The sequence below is a fragment of the Copidosoma floridanum genome, unplaced genomic scaffold (genome assembly GCF_036245765.1).
Source record: "Copidosoma floridanum isolate Cflo_tuat_1 unplaced genomic scaffold, Cflo_Japanese_pri ptg000004l, whole genome shotgun sequence".
NCBI classification, from domain to species: domain Eukaryota; kingdom Metazoa; phylum Arthropoda; class Insecta; order Hymenoptera; family Encyrtidae; genus Copidosoma; species Copidosoma floridanum.
This window is the reverse complement of record NW_028321881.1, coordinates 31,461,605-31,481,961: the sequence shown is the minus strand read 5'-3', so window position 1 is coordinate 31,481,961 and position 20,357 is coordinate 31,461,605. Positions and strand designations below refer to the sequence as shown.

General features: G+C 38.3%; 2 protein-coding genes across 2 annotated transcripts; both read left to right on the top strand.

Annotated features, from left to right (window-relative positions):
• The first annotated feature begins 216 nt into the window (after positions 1 to 216).
• Positions 217 to 1,353, top strand: LOC149375812 (uncharacterized). Its single transcript, XM_089596705.1, has one exon. It carries the CDS (start codon positions 217 to 219, stop codon positions 1,351 to 1,353), a length of 1,137 nt encoding a protein of 378 aa, XP_089452831.1.
• Positions 1,354 to 14,496: 13,143 nt separating this feature from the next.
• On the top strand, positions 14,497 to 18,159 carry LOC149375811 (uncharacterized). Its single transcript, XM_089596702.1, has 7 exons — positions 14,497 to 14,722; positions 16,161 to 16,436; positions 16,692 to 16,823; positions 17,196 to 17,322; positions 17,613 to 17,714; positions 17,866 to 18,056; positions 18,133 to 18,159. Exons 1-5 carry the CDS (start codon positions 14,497 to 14,499, stop codon positions 17,623 to 17,625), a joined length of 774 nt encoding a protein of 257 aa, XP_089452828.1. The 3' UTR covers positions 17,626 to 17,714; positions 17,866 to 18,056; positions 18,133 to 18,159.
• Positions 18,160 to 20,357: the final 2,198 nt, after the last annotated feature.

The following is a 20,357-nucleotide window of genomic DNA, read 5'->3' as shown; positions in this document are numbered from 1 at the left end:
AACACCAGACGGATACTACATGCCACATCATGCGGTCGTAAAATCGTCGAGCAGTACGACAAAGGTGCGTGTAGTATTCGACGCGTTCGCGAAAACTGACAGAGGCGTCTCGTTGAATCAAAAACTACTTGTACGCCCCACCATTCAACCGAAACTTTTCGAACATTTAATGCGATTTCGATCTTATGCATTCGTCTTAACCGCAGACATAAAAAAATGTATCGGCAGGTCTTAGTGCATCCCGACGACAGGCAATATCAGCGTATTTTTTGGAATCATGGGAAAGAGATCGCGGTATACGAGCTGAACACGGTTACGTTCGGAGTCGCCTCTGCTCCCTATCTCACGATACAAACGCTTCACCAGTTTGCAGACGATGAGGGGCGCGATTTTCTGCGAGCAGCAAAAATTTTGAAACGCGACTTATACGTTGATGACTTGTTAACAGGTGCAAATTCGATCGAAGAACTTGCGATACTTCGCGACAAAATTATCGGTATCTTGGGGTGCGGAAAATTCAATATTCGCCAATGGGCATCCAACGATAAATACGCGTTCGATACGCTAGATCGGAAAATTTTTGAGAGTGATTGTGCGGTAAAGACGGAAGCAGTTTCGAAAACACTCGGGGTAACTTGGGATTCGCGAGCGGATACGTTTATTTATACCGTCAAAGAAATTACAATTCCAAATAAAATCACGAAGCGCCATATACTTTCCGAGATTGCAAAGATTTTTGATCCACCGGGTTTATTGGGGCCGGTAGTTCTGTACGCGAAATTAATTATTCAGGAGTGTTGGAAACAAAAGTGTGATTGGGACGAATCGGTACCGCAGGAGTTGTATTCGCGATGGGTGGAGTTTGCGAACCAGCTGTCTCTCATCCGCAATTTTGCAGTAGACCGGAAAATCCTTATCGATAGGCCTACGAAAATCGAGTTACATGGATTTTGCGATGCGAGTCTATTAGGTTATGGTGCATGTTTTTATTTGCGTTCAGTAGATCGGTATGGAAATTGTGTTGTGCGTCTGGTATGTGCGAAGTCTCGAGTAGCTCCGGTAAAGTCGAAAACGATCCCGCAACTGGAACTATGCGGTGCCCTGCTCCTCGTGGGATTGTACAGTGAAATGCGTCCATCTCTAGAATTTGAAATTCATAAAGTAGTACTCTGGTCGGATTCAACGATCGTATTGCATTGGCGTAGAAAATCACCGGAAACTCTTAAAGTTTTCGAAGCAAACAGAGTTAGAAAAATTCAAGCGCTGGACGTCGTTCACGAATGGATGCATGTGCGAACGAAAGATAATCCGGCTGATGCACTGTCCCGAGGTCAATTATCTACCGAGTTTTAAAAAAAATCGAATGTGGCTGAATGAACCTGAGTGGTTGAAAAAATTCGAAAGCGAGTGGCCGAGAATGGCGTTAACGTCACCGAGTGAATTACCAGATCTTAAGAGCAAAACGTGTCTTTTAGTAAATTCAGGGGTAGAAATTTTTTCGCGATTTTCCTCATATTCCAAGTTAGTTAACGTGATTGCGTATTGTCTTCGTATGCGTCGTTCAAATAAGTTCAAAGGGAAATCAATCAGCGTTGAAGAAAATCTTGAAGCGGAGCGTCGGGTGTTAAAATTAATTCAAGCAGAGCAATTGGCTGAAAAAATTGCGCGTGTATCTGCATCTAAAAAGGTAAAAAGTGCACGGTTAGCAGCGTTCGATCTATTTGTTGATGAGCATGGTATTTTACGAGTTGGCGGACGCTTAAAAACGCGAAAATTTCCTTCAATCAAAGGTATCAAATTTTATTACCATTGCACCATCATGTATCTGATTTGATAATCCGAGATGCGCACTATCGTACTTTGCATGCGGGAATCCAAACTACATTACACACTATAAGACAGCGTTTTTGGTTGTTCGACGGAAAACAACAAGTTCGAAAAATCGTACGAAAATGCGTAGATTACGTGCGTTATCGCTCTAATCCGATTCATAGTAAAATGGGAAATTTGCCATCAGCACGCGTTACCGAGTCAGGCGCGTTTACTCACGTGGGAATAGATTTTTTTGGGCCAATGTACATCAAAGAGAAAAAACTGCGGAATCGTTATCGCGTCAAGGTTTATGGTTGTGTGTTTGTATGTGTGGCATCGAAAGCAGTGCATATCGAAATAGTGAGCGATTTAACCACCGAAGGATTTTTAGGCGCATTTAAGCGTTTTTTGCGGCCGACGCGGCATTCCCAAACACGTGTTTTCGGACAACGGCACGAATTTTGTCGGAGCAAGTAATGAATTACAAGAAATGTTTGCTCTGTTTAACTCCAACCAGTTTCGTGACGATGCTGATCATTTCGCAGTCCAGAGAAACATCATCTGACATTTCAATCCGCCGCTTTCACCACACTTTGGTGGGATTTGGGAGTCGATAGTAAAATCGTTTAAACACCATCTTAAGCGAGTGATCAGCGAACAACTCTCAACCTTTGAAGTACTTAATACCCTCGTTATCGAAATCGAAGCCATTCTTAATTCTAGACCACTTTATAGTATATCGAATAATCCTAATGATATAGCGGCCATCACGCCGGCACATTTATTAATCGGAAGACCGTTGAATTTTTTCCGGAAGCTGACCTTTCTTGTGCTCCAGGTAACCGATTGTCAACATGGCGTTTCATCACGAGAGCACGACAAGATTTTTGGAGCGATGGCACCTGGAATATTTGCACGAACTTCAACGTCGACAAAAGTGGAGCAAGTCCAATCATGAGATCGGTATCGATTCCGTCGTCCTCCTCATCGATAGAAATCAACCCTGCATGCGATGGCGGCTGGGGGTTGTCATCGAGACCCACCCGGGCGCTGATGGCATCGTACGAGTCGTCACCGTTAAAACTGAGCAAGGGAGCTTCAAACGCAACGTCACATCGTTGTGTCCACTTCCGATCTTATCGTCACAAGAAGAAGACTAAATTTTCGATCGTGTTGTCTGTCTTATATTAAACCGATTTGTGTAAACATCGCTCGAATTGTAAACACACTTACACACCACTACACTCTCACACCATCGTACGATTCGCACAGTAAGCACTTTTTCGAATACGCTACACATATGATGTTTTCGATTTGCTCGCCTTCTCTCGCAACGGGGGGAGCATGTTTAGTCGAAATGACAAAAATTCGTAGACCGCCTCGTGAGCGATGGAGGATCAACCTCGCAGCACGCCGAAGGTGGCAACACATCGAGTTCACACAAAATTCATCACATATTCACATATGCAAGCGCCGGTCAATTTCTTTCTTACCTTCATCCTTTTTCTCCTTTTGTGTCAGTCGGTACAATTAATCGCTCTCGCGCCAACTCATTAAGTCTCTCTCTATACTCTCATTAGCTAAACATTTCTCTCCTTCTCTATCATGCACCTACATCTCCATATCCTTTGCTCCCATTAAGTGTCCTCGGGTCATAGGTCTCTCCCCCTCTCTTAATTGCTTACATCATTCTCTCTCTCTCTCTTTTCCCGGCTTTTCACATAAGGTGTAAGGGATTGATGGGTCCTGACGACTGCAGCGGGTAGGAGAATTAAAAAGGGAAGGGGGGTCTTGCGACTACTTTGGGTGGGTGATTTGGGTCAGTTCCGAACTATCTGTCTATACAAAGCGGTCTACAGTTGTCAACTGCGATCTCGAGTATCTGGCATAGTTGGGTATTATATTCGTCCTACTGGTTTCTACATCTTTCCTCATCATCATCACGCACACGTTTATCTGAGAGTCACCTTTATGGGGTTAATTTCTCTCACGCTTTCCTTTTTTATCATCATTGTCATCTGCATCATCTTCGAGAAGCTCGGCGTGCTGCGAGTAAAGCACGGCGAAAATCCGCTTCATGGACCGTGCGACGTTTTTCGAGACACGTGCGGACGCGCACGTATACGTTTTCTACACGCAATACACAAGTACACACTCTTGATTGCAGGAAGTTTATCTTAAATTTATTGTTCAACCTCACTCGTTTGTATTTTTCATTAATTTTTCTTCTCTTGGGTTTTTCTCTTCGGAGTTTTTCCCTTGAGCCACGAAGTATATCTTCGTTCTTGGCTCATAATCAGTGCATTTTGAATTTATTTCACCTATAGTTCATTCCCATCCTCCGTTCCGATAAATTCAGAAAAATTGTCTTTTTTTAGGAGGATTTTAATTAATCATTTGTAAATTGAGTAGTTTTTTGTGCCACGATCCCTCCTAAATTTTAAGTAACAAATTAGTTGACTTCGTCAAAATAGACGCAGCCAACAGGGCAGCAACACTCTTGCTACAATTCAGTATGGATGATATCGAATGCATGAATCACCAATTTGATTCAGCTCATTGTGCTGTGAAGAATGCTACAGCTTTAAAAAAAATGGATTTTAAAAGAGCAGCAACGACAAAACGATATTTTTAATCAATGTACACCTGATACACAATACTTATGCAATAAATTAGTTCTTCATGAATCTATGTCGATTTTTTTCATTCACGCCTCCTTATTACTGCGCCGATTAAAATTACTTTATCGTATTAACTGACTCTATTCGTTGGCGAGGTACTGCGGTAAAGAGGAGTAAGCCAAACAATGTTGGGATACGCTTTCGGTTATGAAATGGTATACATGTTCTCTGGCAACACGCATCACTCGATACGCCCGCTCTTGAGAAAAAAATATGATGCTGGTACATTATACGCCTAAATAAGAAGCGAAGAGTTATCGGCCACGGCTTACACATACGTGTATCCTAGTATGACTCGTTGCACCCGCTCTTGCTAAGAAAAAAATATTACACTGGAACATTATACGCCTATAAATAAGAAGCGAGAAGTCATCGGCCACGGCTAACACATCCGTATGGATAAGAAATAATAGCTCCGTTTACTTGGCAAGGTACTGCGTTGAGTAAGCCAACGTTGGTCGCAGCTGAACGGGATACGCGATCCGCTACATCCGCTGATACACGTTCATGCTTGATCATCTTCCTCTCGCGCTGTACGTTGGGCTTGTCACACCTACACCTTTCGGACCCATCCTGATGACGTCGGAGCTTGATTCGCGGTCGGAAAGGAAGGGAGCTGTCAATATCATCCGACATCACAGCATTCGGAAGAGGCCCCCTTCCCCTGACGTTACCATCCGAGTAGTCCGCACCACCCACCGCCCCTACCACCCGTGCCCCTCCTCCCACCGCCTGATTAGCCCCCACCACCGCCTCTCCTCTACCGCCCGATCAGCCTCTCCCCCCACCACCGCCTCTTCTCCACCCACAGCTATAGCTAGAGCTTCTCCCCCCACCACTACCTCAGGGGGGAGCTGGGGGGGGTGCCAGAACCGCCATGGTTTACCTACTCCTTCGCCGGAGCATCGCAAATCATTGCAAACAAATATATTTTAAATGAGACGTTATTTATTACCAAATCGTTATCTATCAGTTTGACCGCTTCATCCGAAAAGAGTTGTAAATATTCGTTTGAATTACCAGGCTTGCTTTCGCCACAAAAAATTCCAACTATGTAAAACCTGTTTATCGTTTTGTTCTTAGCACAATATAGGCCACAAGGACTTTTCCGAGCTCCTACCAAGTGGTACACCATCGATGTTTATGATCAAATTGATGATGTTATTTGATGATCCTACTGCTATACGCTTACTGATGATTTTTCCAACGCATTGTTCAAGTCCAAAATGACAATACTCTCCATTTTTTATATTTAAAATGTTTGTCTCTTTGGGAGTTTTGAGAATGGTCCGAGGGTCAACGGGTATGTTTATAACGGGAATATTATTACGGATTTCGTGTAGTAAATCTGAAAAAGCGCTATGGCTTATATTATTTTTTACAGCCCATCGGCCCGTAATGGCTTTCAATGTACTAGAAATGGCTTCGGTTACTGTTTCCACATCATTTGGCTTATAAATACTGCATGTATATTTCTCAACGAATTCACTCACCGAATTACTGGTTTTTGCAACATCCGTAAAACGTTCAGTATCTTCGCCTTCCTCATAATCATCATATTCGTCATCGCTGTATCGATATTCGTATGAATCATCCAGCATGTCAGCATCAAGAAAATCGTAATATAAGTCATTGTCCTCATTATTATCGTTTCTCGGGACGTTCTCATTTTCAGCGTAACTAGTCTCAGGCTGATTACTAACGCAATCAGTATTTAGACAACTAGGGCCCTATTACTTTTCTCCTGCATCAAATTGATAGCCTCAAAGCAGCTTGGATCAAAATGATAATTTGTGTATGATGTTGGAGAGTAGCTGTCAATTGTTCCTGATGTACTTTCTCAACCGACCTCCATTTCTAAACATTCCATGTTATCTTGACGTTTATTAACAGTTGATAAAAAAGTATTTTGTCCTTCGATAATTGCTTGATCAGTTTCTTCTTGAATACGACGTCGTACGTGTCTAGAGCTATACGAATCAATATACCTCCACTTTTTCCCATGACGTTGTACATCGTTGCCCATCTGTAAGACAATAGAGTATTGTGAACATTGCGATCTTCTAGACAAATTATTTTTTATATTCTGTTTTTTGTAGCCTAGAAATAGATGTGGCAACAAATCTGAGCGCTTCCAAAATAAAAACAATTGCGTTTTCGATAAAATTTTGAATTTACTTTTTCAACCGTAACTTAACCCAGAAATTTTTATAATTTTTTTCTATAATAGCAATTGAAAACTCTTATCACGAGCTTCAATTTAAGCCCTGGTAGGACTCAAAATCTTTATCCAGTCAACAGTAACGAGCGATACTGCTGCAGTGCTGCTTTTTTGCGTTGGTGCACTGTTGTAGTGCTGCTTTTTCTATCTGCTGCTTTGTTTACAAGATCGTATCTTACCTATACGTCTTTCGCACTTACAATTGAATTGAAAAATTTTCATTCAAGGAATATCAAAAAACCGTTTTTTAAAAATAGAAAAATTGGTATACCAACCTTAATAAGGCATAAAATTTGAATTTTTCGTTTGAGCCACTGTACAGCTACGAAAAAAAAATTTTTTAACAATAGACAATAAAAATATTTCGACAAAACAGCAAGTTATCACTGATTAAAAAAAAAAATTGTATATCGTTTATAAAAACAGAACGAAACAAAGTATCAGAACAAATCAAAGTGTAGAATGTAGGTAATATTAAATCCTAAGGAATACAACCATTTTTAAGATTGGTTCAGGAGATTTTCATTTAAGAAAGGCCAAAAAACCGTTATTAATAAATCAAAAAAATGTCATAACAACCTTAATATGGTATAAACCTTCTATGTTTGTTCCAAGCCTCTACATCAATACAAAATATGAGAAAATGTAAGCCCTAAATATTCGAGATATGTCAACAAGACGATACGTTACAACTCATTTATTTTTATTCAGTATTTCCTCAACAAAAACACAACGAAATAAGGCATCACCACAATCCAAAATGGGGAATGAAGGTGTTGTTGTACCCTACAAAGTTAAGTTTATTTTGAAATTGAATTGAAAAATTTTCATTCAAGAAATATCAAAAAACTGTTTTTTAAAAATCGAAAAATTGATATACTAACCTTAATAAGGTACGAAACTTTAATTTTTTTTCCGAGCTGCTATGTGGGAGTGAATACGAAAATTTTAAGCCCTGTATATATCATTGAAATCGGCCGTTGGGTCGTTGAGATATGACTGATTACGTACACACACACGCACGCACGCACACACACACACACACACACACACAGACGGACATTTTTTTTAAATTGCATTTTTTGAATCCTGATACCATATAAGACATTTATATCATATTTTTACGAAAAATTTTTTCATCGCCGATACAAAGCTTCCATTATAAGACAGCAATACAGAAATGTTTGTACTTAGTAGTATAGGATTAAATGCAACCGTTATTTTTTTCATTTGAAGTAATCCTAATATTTTATTCGCTCTGTTTTTATTAACGAAGTACATAAATATTATTTTCGTACAATTAGTTTTAACTTACCGACCTGTTAACAGATTTTGATAATTCAGAGCTTGAAGTTAAATTAATAAATGAAAAATGTCCAAAAAAAATGTTTAAGAAAGCTTTGTGCTAATTTGTTGGTGGCGGCTTTTTTTTAATCATTGCCCAAAGGCTCAGACATGGCGTTTTGACAACATTGTTGTATTACGCCATATACGGTAGTAATAACTTTATTTAAATATCGGTATTTTACAGTAGAGGGAACAGTAAAAGGAACGGTAGGTTTTTTGGGCAGTCTTTACTGCGAGAAGGTCGCCCAACCTTCTCGAGGAGCATCACTAAAGGAAAATCACGCTAGATGCTCGCCCGAAAATTCACACCAGACGGGAATCGAACCACGGTCTCCCGCATGCCAATCCACCGCCTAGCCGACTGAGCCACTACGCGCTCTTGATATATATAGATGCAATGGTGCACAAGTCTATATTCTCACCATAGATTTGTACACAGGGCACGTGACGTTTTGGATTTCCAATATACAGTGCTACATTAGCCAGGTTATGGCTGTTAAGTATGTTCAGCTATATGTAGGGCCACAGTGAGTCACACGCCAACTACGCACTGGCGTGTAGGCGGCAAGCCGTGGGTGGCGGCGAAGCCGGCAAGCAGAGATGGGGTCAGATTAAACATATTTTTTCTGTCTTCTAACCTCCAAGTCGCACCTTCACCGCTTCGTTTTCGGTTCTCAGACGGAAAAATAGTATGCGTAATTCGTTCGAAAAGGCTTGTTTACGAATCTCGTTACTGCCCTCGCCTTCAGCTCGTGCCATAAACCTCTCGATTTCGTAAATAAAGCCTTTGCAAACTCGTCCGCAATCTACTGATCTTTTCGTGCATTTACTTCAGAACACTCTGTTCAGAGACGCATCAAGTAAAAATCAAGAGTCGAGAGTTAAGGGCTCTATTCGGAAATGATGTGTTGGTTAGTATTTAGGTTGGTACTCACCCCCACCCCTGGTTAACTAACGGACCCTGTGTTTGGACTTCGGACATGTAAACAATAGTTAATCAGCTGATCGTCATTTTGGAGCAAAGTAGAATATAAAGATATAAGATTATGAATGTTGAAGATATCACATGATGGAGATATAAGATTATGCAGTGCCTATGCTACAACCTTAAGTAAAAATGTCCTCGGGAAAGAGAGAGAGAACTCAGAGAACGCTACCGGCTACCGTTGCGTAGTATACCTATATATACACAGGGTCATTGAAATGTTCCTAAGGACATTTTTACTTAAGGCTATTCGCTCCGAGCCGATGCAGAGGTTGCGCCCCCTCTAGCCAAAATCAGGCAAATTTTCTTGCATGTAAACAAACAGTTTAGAACATATATACATGCGCACAGCTGCTTGTGATTGGCACTTGGCAGGCTAGAGAGAGAACGACGATCTTCTCCTGCTGTCTTATTCAGCCAATCACAAGCAGCTATACGCATGTATATATGTTCTAAACCGTTTGTTTACATGCAAGAAATTTTGCCTGATTTTTGCTAGAGGGGGCGCAACCTCTGTATCGGCTCGGAGCGAATAGCATAGGCACTCCATAATCTTATATCTCCAGAAGTCATTATCTTATATCTCTATACATGCTACTTTGCTCCAAAACGACGATCATCTGGTTAACTATTGTTTTTATGTCCGAGCACAGGGTCCGTTAGTTAACCAGAGGTGGGGGTAGGTACTAACCTAAATACTAACCGACACATCATTTCCGAATAGAGCCAAGATACGAGCGCAGTACTTTCGCTGGCCGTACCGATCGTGCGCGAAAATTTCCTGTCTTAAAATTTTGATGGCCTTAAAGTGAAGCCTCTAATAGGATTGGCTGTTGACTATGACGTAGCTTGCGCTTGATTGGTCGCTGCCTTCAAAGAACGCGAATTTCAAATTTAGTGTACATATAGATCCTATCTTACACAAGTGATGAGTCGCTTTTTAAACCGCAAATTGATTGGTCGTCGATGTTTGACCACATTGGTTAGTTTTTAAATTAGCACTTAATTAAAAATTGTAACCGAGATTTCAATTCACAATTTAAATTTTAATATCTTAAAAGATCGTGTTGCTTACTTGCTTTATTAGACCGCAAAATTAAAATCTTAAAAGTCTACATTTCGAAAGCATAAATGTTGATTTCATCCATGATCAATAAATAATAGATAAAATATGAAACATAATAAACAGTAATGTTTTGCATTTATAAATATATATAGTATAGGTTGATTTACTTAATTTCAAAATATGTTATGTAAATCTATGGACAGTCTAAATGTAGATAACGATTCATGGATTTATTCTGACAAAGTTGAACTTATAGTATACAATTAAAAAATACATAAAAAGAGTGCAAGAAGCGCCCTAGACGTATCTATTAAAATTAAAAAACCAAAAGCTTAATAAAATAACCCCAAGGACCCTAGAACTTTACGAATAATACCCAATTACCCTGAATCCCAAGTTTTTGAACCTACAGTAACTCGTGGGACAGCGGTCCGATTCCGAGCTTACTATATATTACTGACATTGATTATTGCTTAAATAACAAACTTAAGCTGAATCCCAAGCTTTAAGACCCAATAACGCGGAGGACAGCGACTTAGTAGTTTTCAACTTAAAAAATAATATCAACTTGCTGCCCCCGGGTTACTGGGTTAAAAAGCTTCAGATTTAGGTTAGCGTACTGTTACGATATTTATTTATTTGGTAAAACAAAATAATAACTCGCCGGCCCCCGGGTTACTGGGTTAAAATTCTTAGGGTATAGGTAAAGTTGCTGTTCAATCAATGATGTATACAAGTAAAATATTGTTAACTAGCTCACTGTCCACCGGAGTACTTGGTTTAAAAGCTTAGGATATAGGTTAAGTTGTTATTCTAACAATGATTTATACAAACAAGCAATTTTTTTTTACATTTATGTCATGATCCGTAAATCCTACTTCTGTTGAGAAAAGTAAAAAAATAGAGTGCGTCACATGTAATAAAAAGCAGAAGTGAGAACGTCGAAGGTAGTTGAAATATAATTGTAAGGTTAAGTTTGGTAAAACAGATGAAGTCTGATTTATCTACATTTGCAATAATTTTGTAATTATGCTATAATGTACACTACAATTTTCCATTTGAATTCCATATACATTAATATAAAACACTGAAACTAGAGGTTACATTTTTATATCAACCAACACCTCTCCATCTGTGCGCTGTGATATTTTGTTCCTTTAGTAAACCCATAAAAATAGTTTTTTTTTTATATCCCGACTTCAGCCTATTGGCCCAGAAACTGGCCTTCCATATGGCGACTTCCCCGTGCGCAGGCTCTTCGTGCCCCTAGGACCCCGTCGTCCGGGCGCTACCCAACGAGGTACCTGCCCTTTTTTACGATCCCTTTTAGGATCCAGGCGCTACATGGTTCCGTCCCCACCATCCTAATATATCCAAACTCCCTTCAAAACCCTCACGTACCACAACCCTATCCCTAACAATCCTTAACAACTGTTCCGCATTCACCCAGGCCCGGAGACCTGTGGGGCAAGGGAAAACCTGGAGTAGATCCCAGGGAAAAACCCGCCCCGAACCATCCGGAGTTCATGGGTACTTTTCCCGATGAAAAACAGCTCAGAAAAATCCGAAGTGCATTCACCGGGAATCGAACCCTTGACTCCTCAAACGGCGTTGTTTCTGTGATTAGCACGCTAACCATTGAGCCAACACCGCTCTTGCCCATTAAAATAGTTATTTTTGGTCTATCTGGGTTTTTGTTCAAGATGTTTAGTATTTTTTATATTTAAAGGTTTTACGTGCGCGTAACCATGGAAAATTATTTTGAATTTTTTAAATTATTTTCTAAACATGCTATTATGCTTTCCAAAATTTTCCCCCTCAAGTCCATAAAAATACATTCTAAGTATTTAAAAGTGCGGTTGTTTGTACATAAACCAACTTCTCTCTATTAATGCGCAGCGATGTTTTTTTCCCTTTAAAAAACCCATAAACATTGTTATTTTTCGTCTATCTGGCTTCCTGTTAAAGATATCGCGTGTTTTCAAATATGGGTTGAGCCATAATAACAACTCGTTGAATAAATATTGGGCGTCTTTCATTGATGTGCCAAGCATGCAAAAATTTGTTGGCAATGGTTATACGATTTAAATAAAAATAACATTTATTCTAATAATAATTCATCATGATTAATTTAAATAATAAACTAGTTATTACTTATTAAACTAACCTTCATTCAAACAACCGCTTTGGTTGATTTCATTGGTTTGCATTGAATTTTTGTATTAAACATTCAAAGTCTTTGAATTTTGTGCGAAATAAATTTCAACGTATATGATTAATTATTAATGTACATAATCAAACAGTTTAATTATCAATGAATAAATTAACAATTAATGTTTGAATGTGTGTGTGTGTGTGTGTTTGTGTGTATGTGCACGTGTTCTGCTGCTGCGGCAACGGAGAGAAGTGGGAAAGCGTACTGTTCGTTTTAAATCTGTATTCTATCGGTTTTTGACAGTTCGATCCTGGCCCCAGAGCGGGACATAAAGACTTCGCTTCAAAAAATATTTTTAATAACTAGCTGTCCCCCGGATGAAAGGGATAAAAACCCTGGGATTTGAGTTAGGTCGTTATTAAATAAATAATTTATTACATTAAAATTGTAATAAGTATAATAGATGTCCACCGGGTTACCTGGTTAAAAAGCTTGGGATTTGGGGTAATTGGTAAATAATAATTTACTGTGCTAGACAGGGGGCGGCAGACATATCTTGGCGTGGAGTGGCGAAATTCTTCAACCGGCCCTGGTTATATGCTATTATATATATATGCATTCAAGGGTGAACGAACTAAACTGCTGAGACCAGGTTAATGTATAGCTGGTTATGTTTGAAAAACTGAGAAGCCTAGCGAATCGCGTGACACCCAACCAGCACGTAATTAGTAATACGTCCAATACATTAGCGGCCCTTGCAGCATCCTTGTAGAGTACTATTAATCAGAATTGTTGTCTGACTTGAGTGATTTCGTAAAAAGTAGCCCGATTCAATATTTTATGACGGATTTACATTTGAATGATCATATTCCTGAATGTATGTTTCAACCCGAAATGAATTAACACTTTGAACTTACTACTTCTGGTTTATTCTATAACTTAAGATTTTAATAAGTTTATTTAAAAAACAGCGTGTAGAATAAGGTAGAAAAAACAGTAAATTTTTAAATAGAATTTCTTTTTTGCATCTATATTATAATTTTGTTTTGACCTTCTAGGCTCTACTTGACCACGCGTGTGGAAAGGCTGTTGCCACCTACACAAGCCATCCAGGCCGGTCTGGCCCTGCTTTTGACCATTGCAATTTCACTATCATTCAATTTAATGACTAAAGTAATAATAATTGTTCTCATCCATGTTTTTGTTTGTGCAAAAAAAGGAAACTAACGCTAACCAGGCTGACTAATCTATATAATGATATAATTGTATGTGAAAACACCCTTGTGAAACAACTGAGAATAAACTTTATACCTTATGCCGATAACAATAATAACATGCTACAGCGATATTTTTGAAACTTAGCCTATGAGAAAGCGGGAAGCTTCAACTTACTATTTCACAGTGATCACGACGTTGAATACAGGCACCACACAGTAATCGTAGTGAATTTATAAGCAGAAAGACGAAAATTATATTAGACCACATGCCATAGCAGTAATAAAAATCTGCAACAAAGCAATGAGAATTATAAAATGATGTGACTCCACGGAGACAAAGTAAAGTTGAAATGGCACAGCCAAATTAAAACTTACAAAAAAAACGTAAACACCACAAATGATACAAGAAAACTCTTAAAACACTAATGGACCAACTAAATGTTTATCATAAGCCGAAAGATTTTTACTCGTCAATTTTCAATCTTGGCAAATATATAAACGTAGACACTAACGATTTTAATTTGTATCTGTTAACAAAAACAGTAAACAACACGATATAGTTACGTATAAAAAGAAAACAAAATCAAGGACGAAGAACTATGACTCACACCTCACAAGTGGCGAAAAAACATCAGAGGGACCGACGTGATACTAAGCTTCAGACAGAGCGCGTTATGTAGAAGCAGCCAAGTGTCGGGGGTCGAGAGGTGGGAGCAAAGTTCCCCTACCGCACGCACGCAGCATTTTGTATATTCAACACACCTAGTAATATAGGTATACGATGCGCACGAAGCTATATAGACTGCAAGACGGTATTCCTGTGACTGTACTGCATGTGTCACTCCGTTTCGGTCAAAGAGCGCGAGTGCACGTATAGCTACAGCTGTTCCATCGTCTATCTCTTTGTTCTTTCTCTTGCCGGCTGACAACAGTCTAGATTGTTCTTTATTTTCCGCTCGTGAGATAGGCACTTACGGTGTAAGGAAAAGTAAGTCCGGTTGTACTTATAAAAATGTCGATAAAAATCGATGAACCTCTTTATTACGTTGTGGAGTTTTCGATTGATAACTCCGTGGAGGTCGTACCTTCTTCGTGGTTGAAGAACAACAATACTCAAGCCACCTGGCCACCATGCCCACCATGGACTGATGTAAAGCTAACGAAGGCTGTCATAAATCGGGACCCACCAAGGGAAGACTGGGAGTGGTTCGGTATTCAGCGAGTATTTGCCCCAGCACGTGAGTAATTGATTCACGCAGTTAAATAGCTGTTAAGTGGAAAGGCAAGGTAGTGAGGTAACGTAATATTTTTGTGCTGATGTAGATTATGCGTCTTTCTACGAAAATAATTCATTATTTCCAGTGTACTGAAACATACAATATAAAATGGTGAACGTAGTCTTTTTATATTATATATATATAGGTGTGTGTGTTTGTGAGTGTGTGTGTCACGCCATTTGAAGTGTATGCCGTGCGGGACATAAAAAAGTGTAGAATGTTTACAAAGGATGTTTGTCGTTATTCACCTAAAATTTCGTGCATGTTTAACAAGTAGCCTATAATAGTTGTGGCGCGAATAATAATCAGTTAAACACGTGAAGACGTTTTTGTATGACATCGTGAACAAAAGCCGATATAGTCGAACACGTGCAGGTAGGGCGGGCAGGAGGCGGGAGGCGGGAGATCGGAAAAGACGAAGAGCGAGAGAGAGAGAGAGAGAGAGAGATAGCTATAGAGGAAAGGCGGGCGAGAGGGAGAAAAAGCTGCGCGAGAACTGACAGTTCGTGCTAGGCGTTTTGTTTAGTTCGGGTGTGTTCGTATTACAACTGGTGGCATGCTCAAGCCGAATCTCGGCTCCCGAATGAACCTTATATGTTAGGGCGGACGCGAGCAACAGTGCTCCCAGTGTGATTATCAAAATTATCATCGTCAAGGCCGAAACCAATCGACAGGCATTGATGGTCGTGAAATTGTGGGAAGGGGGGAGGGTGGAAGCTCGCTTGTGTATGTGGGTGTACATATATACGCGTAAAAAAATTATCACTTCTATAAAGCGTGTATAGGTTAGGTACATCGTCACCGGCAATGTATATCTACACTGCCTCATAGCGTATACGGGTACACCGTGCCTGGCGGTGTATATCTATACTCGTCCCTACGGCGCGCGGCGTGTATAATATTGGCCGCGAAATGCCAGATCCGATATATACAACATGTCATACATCGAATTTGGCGTTTCGCGGCCAATATACACGCCGTAGGAGGGACGTGTAGATATATACACTGCCAGATACGATGTGCCCATACTCGCTGTGGAGCGGTGTACTTATATACGCTCTATAAAGGTGATAATGAAAACAAATTTTTTTTTTATCGGATGATCTGTTAATGTGTTTTTTATATAAAAGTATTTGTGCGCGAAGGCAGGTGGCTTACACTTTATTTCGCTGATTTTCTCAATAATTTCGTGGGTATATTTTGAAATCTAGGTAAAATTTTATAAAAAAACTGTTATAAATATTATTTAAAAATTTTATATAAAATTTTTTTCGTTAAACGGACATCGTGGGTTATTTGAACGATTCGTCGTTCGCGACAAATACGAATTCAATATATAATAATACATTTACAATTATTTCGTAACTTTTTTTTAATTATGACATTTATCATGTAACAGGCACTTACGCTGAAACGGTTGATAAAGCAAATGTGGCACTGGACACCTCCGAGGTAGAAGATGCTTTTTTCGAGCAAAACGACAAAAATACGAGAGGTGCAAGGCACAAAAAGAAAATTGGGGAGTCGTCCGACGAGATTGAAAAAAGTAACAACGTGGGCAAATCTCGGTACAAACGAGTAAGGACTCGTAGTCCAGATGCCTCGTCAGCCTCTGAAGATGATTGTCACGAGACAAACGAGGTTGTAGATTTCCCCAGTTTCCCGGATGAACCAGGTAAAATTTAACGTTTGCGGATGAAAAAAATTAAAACAAATAAGAAAAAAACAATACGTATTACTTGGATTCCGTATTAATGGTGGTTGGAGTCACTGGACTAATTTTCGTATTACCTATTGTAAAAATAATTTCTATAAACGTATAAATGAAAGTGCCGTGTTGATGACACTATTCAATTGTGTAAATAATAAGCTATATTGTTGATCTTATAAAAAATTTTAATTCTAAAACGACTTTCTCCAAATTTCGTAGGTTATTCTAATGCTACAAAAGAAAGCTACTGTGCCGATCAGTCGAGACCGAGAACAACGTCAGATTACTTGAACGCCGGAACCACGAAGCAAACAGTGCATCAGAATCAGTCAGAGAAAGAAGTGAATGAAGGTGGGGTGTAATCAATTGAAATTGAATTTGAGCAGAGATAATGTTCGGCCCAACAAATGTTTTTTTTAAAGTTCCATAAAAATTGGGAGTTTTTTTTTTAATCAAACGACTGATAGATTTTTTGTGTTTGCGAAATTTGTTGAATTTTTGTTTTCTACAGTGTGTCTAATATATACATATACATACATATATATGTAATTTATTTTTATTTCTTACAACGAACATTAGATTTTTTGTTCAGTCGACGTAAATATCTTTTGGTTGAACGCAGATTGAATATAATTGTATTTTTAACTCTTTAGATTATAATTTAAGTAGTTGTTAATACGAATGTACAAATTTGTTCAAACTGACTTTTTTCCAATTTTGCAGGAAATTCTGATACTGTGGAAGACAGCTACTGCGCCGATAGTTTGAGGCCGAGAAAGTCAGATTACTTGATCGATGGAACCCCGATGCCAACAGTGCTCCAAAATCAGCCACAGAAAAGTCACCACAGGTGGGTTGTAATAGATTAAAATTAAATATGGGCAGAAAAATTGTTGGCCCATCATTAAAACAAAATATTTTCTACTAATTTACATGAGTACACGAATTTTTTTTTTACGATCATCTGATTATTTGTAGTGTAGAGAATCATTATTTTTGTTATGTGTTGATTGAGAGTAATTGCCCTTGTTTTATTTATTTTTATTATTGAAAGAATGATCATTCGGTACTTTTTAAATACTTGTAAATTTAAACGATTGACAAATAAACGGAAAAACTAACAATGTGAAATTTTTTTAGAACACGCTTTTGAGAGCAGTACTACCAACACTGTCACAAAGAAACTGTCAAAAGAAGACCTCTGTCGAATGAGCGAAATGGATAGGTTCTTATTTATGGCAGGTCGGTATGAAAAGCGTATATGTTTAAGTCGCGGGTACGGATGAATGTACAAGTGTGTGTATTGTGCATTGACCGAACATTTTAATTAAATAATTTTAACTTTTTTCTTTCATATCTTTCCATCCTATGTGCGACGGTGTATCATTTGAAGGCATGGGACAAAAAATGTTAGAACTCCAGTACAAGACAGTCCAGCAGCAGGGGCACAAGTCATTTTTTGAATCCAGCGAAGAAAATGTTACGATGGCTGGAGCAAGATTTCCGTTCAAGGAGTATACACAACTAGAAAACTGTAATAAAGTTACCCTGTTTAACAGCAATAGCAGTAAGGCTAAAAACATAGTAAGTTTGAAAATGCGTAAATTTTACCGTCAAAAAAATTCCTATTACTTAATACCAGTCATTGTATTATTTTCAGAAATTATTTTTGAAACGTCAGGGTGGTAAAGATGGACATAAGAACGTGAGGAACGTATTACAAACCTTAATGACGGAAGAGCTGGCATGTCAATGCAATTTCAACGGGCGAAATAAAAAACATGCCTTCGGTGATTTGAAAAACATTGTCAAACTGATATGTGGTCGGAAACAAAGGATTTTCATTGTTTGATTTATATTTTGTCGTTCAAAGTGCGTACTAATGTCCAATAACCCAATATTTCTATTCATGCAAACAACACAACTTTTTTTAGACATCGTTGGCGAAGCGCATGAGGGTTATACCGTCGAAAAAATCAAGGATACGATGCGCACATGGTTGAAACAGGCAAAAAGGAGACTTCAGCTAAGCTCAGTCAGAGAAAAGTAAGTAGCAAATTATTGTAATGAGCATGTACGTTCGGAGACTAAAAGACCGAATTTCTCACAAATTCCCGTTATAACTCTAAAGAAAAAAAAACCCTACGATCAAAACTACAAAAATTTTTCATCAATGATTGATTTACAATAGGCACGTATTTTATTGCAGGAATATGAAAGAGGTTCATGGCTGAAATTCGGAGGTAGCTGACGAGGGCAGCGATTTTTACGAATCTAATGACGCATAATAAACAATTTTTTTTTTTTTTTTTTTTTTTCATATTTTTCAGCCTCTGTGATATTACCTAACTTTTGAAGTATCAATGTTTTTTTACAAAGTATTCGTAAGTAATTATATCAACGGCTGTTATGTACGTGTTCTTGTCAATATGTTCTAGGCTTTATAAATGCATAAATTTTCATGTTTCTCATAGTTCTAGTGACATTATCTATCCAACACATTTTGATTGTTCCATTAACTTTTCTTTATTTTTTTTTTTCAATTTAAAATCACGTATACTGCGGCTCTTAATAATTCTTAGGACGCTCATGCAATCATGATATAAAAATAAAAATAATAATAATAATAACAATAACAAAAATTAAAGTAATGTATGCGCTATACTTACAAATGTAAAATCTAATTAGATTCCATAATAATAATGTATGACTGTACGTAGTAGAGCCACATCGGAAAATAATATGCAATAAATTATAGTCAAAAAATACTCTTCATTGACGTGTTGTTATTCAAATAACTTACCTTATGTATCGATTTCATCATTTCCTGGAAAATGTGACGTTACAGGAACGTTTCAGAAACGTTTCCGTGACAACTCAACAAAAAAATAACCCAATAACCCCAGAATCTCGAAAACGTATCAGAAACGTCTCTGAAACCCACCAGAAACGACTTTGAAACGTTTCTGAAAAGTACATAAGTCATCAGTGCTCGAATTTGGCCCCGGACATTTCAAGGTTGTGGAAACGTCTTAGAAACGTTTTTGAAACCTTAACTGAAACGTTTCAATGGCTCGGTTGAAACGTTTCCGAAACGTTTTTGTAACTGACGGTGCTATGTGGGTATGTGTCCGTGGATACACTTTCTGCCTGCTAATTACTTTCCACCCTAGGACGGGAATGAACTTTAAACTACCGGGAGGCCAGGCGCAAAGTACCGCGCCCAAGGGACGAAAATGTTTATACTTTCTGTCCGGAGGACAGAAAAAAACTATTTAAAACCTAAGTAAAGACTGCCTATGGTCCTAAATTATCACTTTGTGCCTGCTGCAAAAAAAATTTCGCTCGCAACTCGAGCACAAAGCTTTAACCACAGCGCCCTTCGAGCGTTCATGTTAGTACTTTGCGATCATGATACAAAATTTACTATTTTAGCTTTTAAATTTAACAAATACTAATTTTTTTTTTCATTTAAAATTGCTGAATTCGGAATTGAAAAATTCGGCATATTGGAAATCTGTACGTACATTTGCTTGGCAAATAATAGTTATTATATTGAACATTTAGGAATTATGAAGAATCTGTAATTATGTTTTTGGCACTTTCCGTTTATGATGGCAAATTTTTCTGCTTAACTTTTAATGAACTTATTTTATTGGAATGTTTAACTTCATAGTAATGATATCGTTTTTTACACTTACCGATATGATTTAAATATTAGCATATTCTATTCTTTTTGCTTTATTATTATCGTTGTAGCTAATTTTGGAGATTTTATCATTTTGAATAATTATTTTTGCAATTTTTTGTGTTGAACAATGCAGAATTTCGTAATGCTCCCACTTTGCAAACATATCTTCGGTAAAATTTACCCCACCTTGATAT